Source organism: Nomascus leucogenys, chromosome 1a, assembly GCF_006542625.1.
Source record: "Nomascus leucogenys isolate Asia chromosome 1a, Asia_NLE_v1, whole genome shotgun sequence".
In the NCBI taxonomy this organism is placed as follows: domain Eukaryota; kingdom Metazoa; phylum Chordata; class Mammalia; order Primates; family Hylobatidae; genus Nomascus; species Nomascus leucogenys.
The window spans coordinates 49,845,640-49,857,738 of record NC_044381.1 but is presented as its reverse complement, the minus strand read 5'-3'; the positions used below and the strand labels follow the sequence as shown (position 1 = coordinate 49,857,738).

At 42.4% G+C, this 12,099-nt stretch overlaps 1 protein-coding gene across 2 annotated transcripts in view; it reads right to left on the bottom strand.

Moving 5' to 3' along the window:
- Positions 1-11,327, bottom strand: part of GKAP1 (G kinase anchoring protein 1) — an 80,306-nt gene extending 68,979 nt beyond the window's left edge. Inside the window, exons 1-3 of one of the 2 annotated variants that reach the window (XM_030809502.1) lie at positions 10,939-11,327; positions 10,398-10,529; positions 2,220-2,478 (exon numbers count right to left, since the gene is read on the bottom strand). In XM_030809502.1, the coding sequence (XP_030665362.1) occupies positions 2,220-2,438 (219 nt within the window). In that variant the 5' untranslated portion in view covers positions 2,439-2,478; positions 10,398-10,529; positions 10,939-11,327. The remainder of the gene's footprint in view (positions 1-2,219; positions 2,479-10,397; positions 10,530-10,938) is intronic. The other variant, XM_030809498.1, reaches the window with a different exon arrangement.
- Positions 11,328-12,099: the final 772 nt, after the last annotated feature.

Below are 12,099 nucleotides of genomic sequence, written 5' to 3'. Positions count from 1 at the left end.
AAAGTTCTGAAAGATCTGACTTCTGAAAGGTTATCATCCAGTGAGGAAAATATCTTTCCCTTAAAGTTACTGTGTGGATAGCATTTTAAAGAACATTTAGAAAGCAATGGAGATGGAAATGTAACAGAAAAAAATAAACTGAAAAGGCTTTTTTCTAAGTCTTGGGACATTACTATGAGAATAAAACACTTTTACTACTTCTTTCATTAAATAATAAAAAGAAAGGTCCTTATATACCCAACTGCTCCTTCTATTAAAACAAAACACATACTAGAGTTGTATTTCAGAATTTCTTTTAAAAACAATGGGCATATTAAATGTTGGTCATATAACTAATGCTAAGGATGTCTAGGAAAAAAGGGCCTTCCATACAGTTTTTACTCTAAAGAAAAGAAATGGGCCAGGCGCAGTGACTTACACCTGTAATCCCAGCACTTTGGGAGGCTGAGGCGGGTGGATCACGAGGTCAGGAGTTCCAGACCAGCCTGGCCAATATTGTGAAACCCCGTCTCTACTAAAAATATAAAAATTAGCCAGGTGTGGTGGCACGTGCCTGTAGTCCCAGCTACTCAAGAGGCTGAGGCAGAAGAACTGCTTGAACCTGGGAAGCGGAGGTTGTAGTGAGCTGAGATCACAGCACCGCAATCCAGCTCAGGCGACAGAGCAAGACTCCATCTCAGAAAAAAAAAAAAAAATGACCATCGAATGCATAAAAATGTACATTCAATGTGAGTTACAGAGGGTCAGGAATAGTGTCGCACACCTGTAATCTCAGCACTTTGGGAAGCTGAGGCAGGTGGATTGCTTGAGGCCAGGAGTTTGAGAACAGCCTGGGCAATGTACTGTGACCCTGTCTCTACAAAAAAAAAAATTAGCTGGGTGTGGTGGTGCTTGCCTGTAGTCCTAGCTACTTGGGAGGCTGAGGCGAGAGGACTGCTTGAACCCAGGAGTTTGAGGCTACCAGTGAGCTATATCATGCCACTGAACTCCAGCCTGGGCAACAGAGAGAGATTCTGTCTTCTCTTAAAAAAAAAAAAAAAAAAGAGGCCAGCGTGGTGGCTCACACCTATAATCCCAGCACTTTGGGAGGCCAACGTGGGTGGATCACTTGAGCAACATGATGAAACCCTGTCTCTATCAAAAATACAAAAAATTAGCCTGGCGTAGTGGTGTGTGCCTGTGGTCCCAGTTGCTTGGGAGGCTGAGGTGGGAGGATCACTTGAGCCTGGGAGGCAGAGGTTGTAGTGAGCCGAGATCATACCACTGCATTCCAATCTGGGTAACAAGAGTGAGACCCTGTCTCAAAAAAAAACAAAAACTAGTCGTATGATTTTTGCCTGTAACAGTAAAAAACAGGAAACAACCCAAATGCTTATCATGAGTTCAATTAAATAAAGTATGAAATAACCACATAATTAAATATGGTAAACTGTGGATTCATTTAAAATAACAAAGATCTGTATTTACTAATATGGAAAACCACTCATGATTAATTTTTTTTAAAAGCCAGTTATAAAACAGTCTATTATATAACCCCAATTTAAGTATTACACGGATATATACATACATGTATATATTCATATAAATTTATGTATGTGTACAGAAAACACATACCAAAATATTAATTGGTTCTATCTCTGGTCATATCTATAAATGACCTTTGTTTCCTTTTAAGACTTTCCTATTTTAAACTTTATGCAATGAACACACAAACTTCCACAGTCAGAAAAAACGTACTTTAAAAATGTTCAGGCAGGGTGTGGTGGCTCACGCCTGTAATCCCAGCCCTTTGGGAGGCTGAGGCAAGCAGATTGCTTGAGCCCAGGAGTTCAAGACCAGCCTATGCAACATGGCAAAACTCCATCTCTACAAAAAATGCAAAAATTAGCCAGGCATGGCAGTGTGTGCCTGTGGTCCCAGCTACTTGGGAGGCTAAGGTGTGAGGATACCTTGAGCCTAGGAGGTTGAGGCTACAGTGAACTGTGATCGTCCCACTGCACTCCAGCCTAGGTGACAGAGTGAGACCCTGTCTCAGAAAGAAAAGATCATTACATTTGATTTTAAATATACACAAATTCACATCCATTCATTGAAGTAACATTTTCAGAGTACCTGTGGAACAGGTACTATGGACACATAGGGGAACAAGATAGTCTCTGTTCTCAGGATGATTACCATCTACTGGGAAAGCAGACAACACAAATAATTGTAAGTGTTACCTCATTTGCTTCACTCTGTTGCTGTTCCTTCTTTTTTCTTCTTTTCTCTCTTTTTTTCTCATTTGTAGTTGACTTGCTTCCTAAAGTTTGAGACTTTCCAGTATTTCGACCTTTACCTTTTCCAGGTTCAGAATCAGAGCCACTGCCACTATCCACTTGTAACAGGGCAAAACGAGAAGCAGTGGTGGGAACAGAACTAAGTACTGCTGAGGCCATCATAAAGATTTTTCTTTTAAAATACTTCTGTCAAGAATAATTTCTGTGGGGAGGCAGAAGAGTAGGCAGATGGGTAAACAAACACAGAGTAAAATCTGTTGTAGATTCTAAAACAACCATATGTAGATAAAATAAATTTCTTCTGACACTGGACTTAGTAAATTTGGATTAATACCCACAGCACTATTAGCAATAACATACTTTTATATTTAAGTAAACAATATAATATTTTACAACAGAAAAATGATATGAGATTTCACAGATATAATGTACTCATTTTTCCATGTATACTTTAAAAATTCATGGTCTTCCTCTCTCAATCATTCTGTAATATATACATACTTATAGAGAACATCCTAAATCAATATGGTTTACAGTGGAAAAGAATATCATTTTTTCATCATACACAAAAAAAAGACCTTTAGTCCAACTACATGTTAACTCCCAACTTCCAATACAAGAAAAAAAGGAGTAAAGACGGAATACCATTGTTATCATATATAAAATACTACCGTAGGTTTGATTCTAGAGACTGTGATTTCGAACTGACCGCAAAAATAAAGAGCTTAAATTCTCTCAACCAAAGGAAACTTTTCAAAATGCCTTCCACATTATGTTTTAGTTCACTAGTTTCCATGCAAGCATAGGTCAGTGTAGCTTCATTCCGTGTGCTGTCAGCTTTTCCACAACCGTTTAGACTTAGAAGGGATCTTAAAAGTCCCCTAGTAGTTCCTAATCCAAATCCTTTAGTTATACAGCTAAGGTAAGTGGAGTTTAAGTTGGTTATGTGACTTCCCTTAGTTCTTTCTGGAAGTCAGCGGCTGAGTCCCCACCTGGACCTAGATTTGTTGAACCTTATTCTGAAAGTCCAAATTAAGAAGCCCTGTAACAACCAGAAGACGAAGTACTCTTCTAATTAAAAAAGACACAGATTGTCTTAACAGAATGGCAACTCAGAAATTTGTATTTTGAAATGTTTCAGGTAAAAACAGAATGAAGTATTCAGTTTGAAAAAATTACGATGAACACTCCAAGTAGCCAGCACAAAGGTTAACAAAACGTTAACTGACTCCTATGCTTCTCTCCAATTGCATTCCCCCACTGCACCAGCCAGAGATAACAAGTATCCTGATTTTTGTATAACTTACTCCTTTGCTTTTCTTTATAGTTTTATTCTATGCCTTGATTCACCGTGATCATATCTGAATGAACTGCTATCATTTCCAAAATATCCCACTGGTTACATATCTATTTCTCACTATATCACATTATCACACAGGTCCACCCTATTCATTGTGGGAAAGGGCTATGTAAAGCTGAATACTAAGAAGTAAGGATCATTAAGATCCATTCTGAAAGCTAACCACACACTATCGTTTGTATGTTTTCAGGAGGGAAGAAAAATTAGAAGCATGTATTCAATCTTCCACCTTAAGTAACCAGAAAAATATCTGGAAATATTTCAAGTTTTTAGTATACAATGAAGAAAAATCACAGTAAGAACTGATGTCTGAAGATGCCATCTAGCCGTCATTAAATCGTGGCATTTTTATTACAATCTCGTGTTAAGACAAATTGCTCCTGTGCCTAGAAATATGCAAATCAAGATAAAATATCACAATGTAGAGATGATACCACATTGATAAATTGTGACAGATTTTTGGCTCCAATCTTTTCTACAAGCATGAGAATGGAAGCTTCATAAGTTATTACAAAGGAGAAAATGTTTCAAAATGGAAAAGAAATTCCAGAAATATTATGGAAAAGATGAATTCTGCTTCAACCTCAACATATCTTATTAAAATAACCCTATAGGCCGGGTGCAGTGGCTCACACCTGTAATCCCGGCACTTTGGGAGGCCGAGGTGGGCAGGTCACTGGAGGCCAGGGGTTCGAAACCAGCCTGGGCAACATAGTGAGACCCTGTCTCTACTAAAAATACAAAAAATTAGCCGGACATAGTGATGCATGCCTGTAATCCCAGCTACTCCAGAGGCTGAGGCATGAGAATCTCTTGAAACCAGGAGGTAGAGGTTGCGGCAAATCAAGGTTGCACCACTGACTCCAGCCTGAGCAACGGAGTCAGACTCTCTCTCTCAAAAAAAAAATAATAATCCTATATAAAATTTTACTTTCTTGAGCACTCAAGGTATAATTATCCTATATAGCTGTTCAACTATCATTATATTCAATTTTAAATGTTGGGACTATTAATTGCAAGTGGCAGCTGTATTACTGTTCACAAATATTCACTGTTTCTCCCTGAAGGGGAATAATACTATACATCACTTCTCTGTTGAAGGCAGGCATAACCAGGTAACTTACTTTGGCCAGTGAAATATAAACTTTAAAAAGCTTTACAAGTCAGTGTATGGTTCAACATGTTCTCTTTTCCCTGCTTCTGTGATTGTGGAAGCATATACTGAGATGGAATTTCTATCAGCCAGATCTAGTAAAGTCTGCAACCACAATGAACAAAGCCCCTTTACTAACCTGTGGTGGACATGGTAGCTTGAGCAAGAAAGCAACTTCGCTGCTTTCAGCTGCTGAGATTTTCAGATTGCTACTGAAGCCTTATCAAGACTTATATCTTACACAAAAAAATTTCTTTCCATTCTAGGACTGATACGAAAACTGTGAATTTCATATATGGATTATTTGCATGCGTTAAATGTTCATAAATGTCTATTCTGAAACATCTCTCCAAGGCTCATAGAAATTTTATTTCTGTAGCATAAGGCAGAGCTACCTTACCAGGGTATCCTTAGATAAAGTTTCCCTTAGGCCTTGGGGCAGCCAGGAAACCCCTGAAAAAGTAAAAGCCTCTGTTCCAGTCACTTCCAGATACAAGAAACCTCATCCAGTGCTCCTCAGTGGGTAGCTCCTGCACATGCTACTCTGCAGTTATGTCAACTATGAGAAGGGAAGTGCTCCAAGTCCTAGTAATCTACCTCATCAGACAACTGCAGAATGCACTGCTACCCATTATCATAGACAGGCCTGTGAAACTGTTGGAAGATTATGTTCAAGGTGCCTGAACAGCAAGGCACACAGTAGAATAAGCAGCAAGTCAAGAATGGGGGAGTCCAAAATCTAGTGAGCAAGGTTTCCTTAAAGCAACAGCCTTAAATCTCTATACTGATTATATTTTTACCCATTTGCCAGTGACATGCATTTTCAGCAGCATCAAATCTAGCTGCAAGGTGACTGCTCAAACAATGCATATGCTTTCTGTCACCCAGAGCTTTGTCATTAAACACTTGAAATTAGAAAGGTCAATTGAATTTGAAATCCTGTCATTCACTTATTTATTCATTTGTTTATTTTTGAGACCGGGTCTCGCTCTGTCGCCCAGGCTGGAGTGCAGTAACATGATTAGGGCTCACTGCAGCCTTGACTTCCTGGGCTAAAATGATTCTCCCAGATCAGCCTCCTGAGTAGCTGGGACTAAAGGTGTGTGCCACCATGCCTGGCTAATTTTTTGCAGAGACAGGGTTTTGCCATGTTGCCCAGGCTGGTCTTGAACCCCTAGGCTCAAGCAATCCTCCTACCTCAGCCTCCCAAAGTGCTGGGATTACAAGAATGAGCCACCACGCTCGGCTCTACAATGATATTAGTTCCAAAAAAAAAAAAAAAAAACTCAAAAAGAAAAAATGGTTATCTATACTCAAGTTGAAAAAGTTAAGCATAATGTAATCAATACAATATTGATTTTTTTGCCCTGTGTCAAAATTTAGAAAGGGCAACTACAGGTCAGAATTGACAATGAGACGCCTTTGGCCATTCACATCAGTGATGGACAAGTCAAATGACAGAGAGCAACTATCGAAGGAGAATATGTTGCATACTTTTAAGAGAACATTACCCTCGTTAACTAATTTTTCAGAATTTTGAAAAAGATAGTTATGTTATGCAATCCAGGAATTCCTCTGTAACTTTTTTTTAAAATCTTGCTAAGAAGAAATAAATAGGAAGACTACGAAAACATTAGGCTTTTAAAAGATACTATATTTCAGGTCATGGCTAGGGGTAGTATTCCTTCAGTCTTGTGTCCTAAACTTCTGCATCTCCACATACAGTCACATCTAAGAGATGTTAGGATAAACAGATTCAAACACAGCTATTCTCCCTCCCTCTCTATACTTTTTCTCTTTCAAATACACTTGGTCTTTAAAATTTAGATGCTTCTATGCTCAGACATTTATATACACATAATATAATTAAGGCATACAATGCAAATGAAAATACAATGGACTGCCAATTAAGTTACGTACATTAGTCTATGAATATGGTGGCTAATACTGTATATTAAACATTTACATATTATTAAAATACTACACGGATCAGGTTTTTGGTGCAGAAATCTAATGATTATTTTATTTATATTTTTCCCTTCTTCCCTTTGAGTTCCTTTTAAAAATAATTTCAAGGATATCTTGGCTCAGTGGTGCACACCTGTAATTTCAGCAACTTGGGAGACTGAAGCAGGAGATCACTTAAGTCCAGGAGTTTGGGACCAGCCCAGACAACATAGCAAAACCCTATCTCATAAAATAAATGATAAAACTAATTTCAAGGATAATGTATAGTTGAAGGAAGACAAAATAAATTCACAAGATAATTTTAAAAACAGAAATGTTTCAGGGCAAAATGTGAAATAAACACACATTCTCAATATGCAGGCAGTTCACCATAAATAAATATATCTTCTACTATCTTCCATAATGTAATGACTACCACTAGTAAAAACAATTAATTTATACTTAAGATGGCAGCGGGCCAGACATGGTGGTCCATGCCTGTAATCCTGGTACTTTGGAAGGGCTGAGGTGGGCAGATTGCTTGAGCCCAGGAGTTCAAGATCAGCCAGGGAAACATGGCAAAACCCCTTCTCTACAAAATGTACAACAGGCATAGCGGTGCATGACTGTGGTCCCAGCTACTTGGGAGGCTAAGGTGGGAGGATCACCTGAGCCTGGGGGTTGAGGCTGTAGTGAGCAGTGATTGTGCCACTGCACTACACCTTGGGTGACAGCCTGAGACCCTTTGTCAAAAAAGAAAAAGAAAAAAAAAAAGATGGCAGCAGTGTCAAAAATATAACAAAGTTTCTATTTTACATATACTTCATACCCAAAAAGCCAATTATTTGACTTATTAAATGTAATAGCATACGTTAGGGCTTTCACTAGCAACCCTCTTTCTTCAGATTTTGCACGTACTCCAAGAAAAAACAACTTGAAATTTCTTGAACACACAATTAGTTTACTTGTTCATATCTTTAACTATGCTGTTCTCTTTTGTCTACAATGTCATCTATCTCTTCCACTGAAAACTTCCATTTATTCCTCAAAATCCTGCTCAGGTGCTAGCATATCTATGAAGCATTCTCTGACCTGTGCCTGAAGTCAAACATTCCCTCCTCTGTAATATTTCCATACTTTAAACTTACTATTATTGAATGGACTCCAAAAAAATTATCTTTCTTGTTGTGTCTAGCCCCTACGATCCTGATTTCAAGATCCTGAAAGACAAGAGTTTCTATCCCTTACAAATACCACAGGACCTGGCACATAGAAGACACTTTTATTGAACTTAGTGTTTTCTTCATGTTTACATTCTTCAAGTACACAGCTATCTATGCAGTGAAAGATGTGCTCTACAAGTAGAAAAAGAAAAATGTGAAGTGCACAATAGACAATCCTCAATTCCCATAATGCAGATGTGCATGAGCAATTATTAGCAGTTCAAAGTTGTTTCATTACGGTAAGTACCATTCTAACAAACTAATCGCCACAACCAATTTTGTCTAGGAAGCATATCTGGTTTTAAAGTGTTGATTTAAGCCAGCCGGGCATGGTGGCTCACGCCTGTAATCTCAGCACTTTGGGAAGCCAAGGCAGGCAGATCTCAAGGTCAAGAGATCGAGACCATCCTGGCCAACATAGTGAAACCCCATCTCTACTAAAAATACAAAAACTAGCTGGGCGTGGTGGCGCACGCCTATAGTCCCAGCTACTTGGAAGGCTGAGGCAGGAGAATCGCTTGAACCAGGGAGGTAGAAGTTGCAGTGAGCCAAGATTGCGCCACCACATTCCAGCCTGGCAACAGAGTGAGACTGTCTCAAAAAACCAAAAAACAAAAGTGTTAATTTAAAAGAATTAGGATGCATTGGTTGCTTAAGTAAACTGCTTCTAAAAATGAATAGCCTAAGCAACAAGCAGCAGAATTTCTTTTTTTTTTTCTCTTTCTGTATACATGGGGTCTCACTACGTTGCCCAGGCTGATCTCAAACTCCTGAGCTCAAGCAATCCTCCAGCCTCGGCCTCCCAAAGTGCTGGGATTACAGGCATGCACCACCAAGCCCGACCCAAGCAGAAGAATTCCTAAGTGGCTGGTAGTCTTGGCCTCTACCAAAGTTTGGAGGCACATTGCCATTATGACTTTATCCCTCTACGCTATGACCTCACTAGAATCAAGACAGACAGCAGCAGCCATATCTCAGTCCAGAAAACCACAATTAGGGAACTTCAAAACACACACACACACACACACACACACACAATTATATATATAAAATCCTTAAATCAAGACCCAAATATATCACTTTTTATGAGATGAATGATAGCCATCTTCTATTAACACTACCAGTTAGCCTGACCAAAAAAAGATATTAATGTAGATGCCAATTAGTGTGGCCTCACTGAAATATAACTTAGATTGAAATTAACTGAGCGTAATATGAAATGGCACCAAGTATCACTGATTTAACACCTGGTGAAATAAAAAATTGTGTTATTTCATGTTCTGTTCTTCAAATAACCAAACAGTATCTTTCACTTTGGCTTCTTAAAAATTAGGGTTCACAGGCCAGGTGTGGTGGCTCACACTTGTAATCCCAGCACTTTGGGAGGCAGAGGCAGGCGGATCACGAGGTCAGGAGTTCCAGACCAGCCTGGCCAACAAGGTGAAACACCGTCTGTACTAAAAATACAAAAAAAAAAAAAAAAAATTAGCCAGGCGCCTGTAATGCAAGCTACTCAGGAGGCTGAGGCAGGAGAATTGCTTGAACCTGGAAGGCAGAAGGTGCTGTGAGCCGAGATGGCGCCATTACACTCCAGCCTGGGCAACAAGAGCAAAACTCCGCCTCAGGAAAAAGAAAAAAAATAGGGTTCACAATCAGCAAGTGTGAAGTGCATACTAAAACTCTGCTCCAAACACACTTACTGTAAGTGATGTAAACCCAATGGGTATGCTCCAAACTCCATTTTTTCCTCACAGTTAAGTACTGAGACCCCTCTCCAATCTGCAGCTCCCACTTTCTGTAGGCCAAGAAAGTTAATCAAAAAATACAAGCAGGTACTGAGTGAGGACCTGAGGGATTCTCCCACGAGTAAAATACATGTATTTTCATTTGCCCACAATGTTCTTTTGGTCAACTTCTGGGTTTTGGTCTTACTCCAGAACTGAAGCTACTATAGTGTTATAAATCTGTTGAGAAAAGAAATCTAGATTTCTATTAAGATTTTTAATATTTTAATTTGCCAAAAAGCTTCTAAAATATTTTTATAGCTACAAGTCACATTTATTAAATGATTCCAGTTACAATCCCAAGCACATTTACTACACAACAGACAATGCTAAATGGTGAAGAAAAGTGTCTCCGGCTTTTTAGTATAAGACAGACGATCTTTCATTAGTCCTTCTAATGAAAGCATTAGCATCTACTCTGAAAAATCTGGCGAAGGTAAAGAGTGAAAAAGAAGAGTAAGAGAAAAGCCAATCGGACAATTTGATAAACTATTTTTGTCATTACTGTTCAATATTTATGAAGCACCTTAATGCTCGAGATCTGACAAAAATTCGGAAAGGCTGTTCCAAACAATAACAGAAAAAAAAAATCACTTTTCAATAGCTGGCGGTGGAGGAGGAGGAGCACTATATTCAAAAAGTAATTCACTATACCTCATTCATGAATGAAAGCCAAATTTCACCCATAGGCTGTTAACCGATGCTCCGAAACTTATTCGCAAAGTACACAGAGCAAGAAATTGCGCTGGGCGAAACCTAACTCGGGCAGAGAAGCGGCTTCAAAACCTGAAAGGGAGAAAACAACGAGTCAGGTCGTTGCTCCAGAAATTTCCGAGCGCCCGGCTCCCCGGGAGGGAGCGCGGGCGCTAGAGGCGGGGAGGGGACGGTGGCACCTGTCACTCTAGCGGCCCCCACGGGGTCTCGGGAGGCTCAGCGGCCGCCGGCCTGGGAGTCGGATGCGAGTCCCTCTCCGCCGCCCAGAGCCTTGCGCCGAGCGTCGGGCTGCGGCCCTTTCCGCGGAGCGGCCCTCCCGTGCCCTCTGCCCAGCGGCTCCGGCCAGTGGGGCCCGTCGCCTCAGGCCGAGTCCCCGCCACCCGAGGCCGGGGCGCCGAAGGGAGCGCTGTCGAGCCGCTGCCTACGCCTCCGGGGTGCCGGAGCGGATACCCGCGAGGCGGGCCCGCCTCCGCGTACTCACCGGGCCTCCCGGGCCGCCGGCTCGGCCCTCCTCTCCCTCCTCCCCCCGCCGCCGCCTCTCCCGCGGCTCCCCGGGCGGCCGCACTGGGCGTTGGGACTGGTCTGGGTCAAATGTCGGCAGAGCTGGGGGCAGGCTCGCGCCAGGCGGGGGTCGCGGTCGGCCCGCAGGCTGGGCACTAACGGGTCCCGGGGCGCCGGGGCGGACCGCGGCGGTGAGCGCGGCTGCAGGCTGCGGTGAGGGGCGGGGAGAGCGCGGCTGCGAGCAGGCGGGCGGGCGGAGGGTGGAGGGAAGCCCGGACGGAGGGGGCGGCGTGAGAGCCTCGGGGCGGGGGCGGGGGCGGGGCCTGGCGCGTCCGCCGAGCGCGGGGGTTTGTTTATTTTCGCGGTTGGTAGCGGCGCTGGCGCTGGTTAGAGGTTCGCCGGTGACGTGAGCGCCCGAGTTGGGGGAGAGGACCAGAACCACCTGCTGGAGAAGGGGAGCTACGGGGGCCGGGCAGGGTCCAAACGCCTCACGTAGGCGGCGGCGCCACGGTCTTCGGGGTCACAGGGTAGAGAAGGGCTCTCCTCAAGCGGGTGGAAGGAGGGAGGCCTCCCGAGGGAATGAGACTCCAGGCCACTCCCCCGCAGCAAGGCAGGATCACCTGCGTCGCGGAGAGCAGTGAGAGGGCCCTGGAGTGGAAAAGGGCAGTGGGACCTGGTAGCTCGGGTTCCCTGCAACTTGGGGTTCAACCTCCAGGCAATGAAGTAGGGATGGTCCTGCAAGTCAAGATTCCAGTAGCAAGAGTGCATCCGATCTCTGTAAGGAAAATAACTAACATTGCTCGGTTCCCTGTAGAGTTGCAGGGCGCTTTAACGTTGTCTCCCTTGGTTCTCCATCAGGTAGTAGTGGACTAATTTTACAGGCGAAGTTAAGTGACTTACCCAAAACCTCACAGCTAATAAACGGCAGAGCTGGCACCCAGCTGTACTGGCTTCCAATTCTGTGAGCTTACCAGCGCATCACATTATCTCCATAAATTCCCCTGATTCAACTAATATTAGACGCCCCACAGGTAAGATGCTTCGGAGTTAGAGAGGAGTTGAAGATACCTTTGCCTTCAAAGAAGTAAGGAATAAAACAAAGATAAAACAGACAATAAAAGACAAACCATGATAGGTGCCA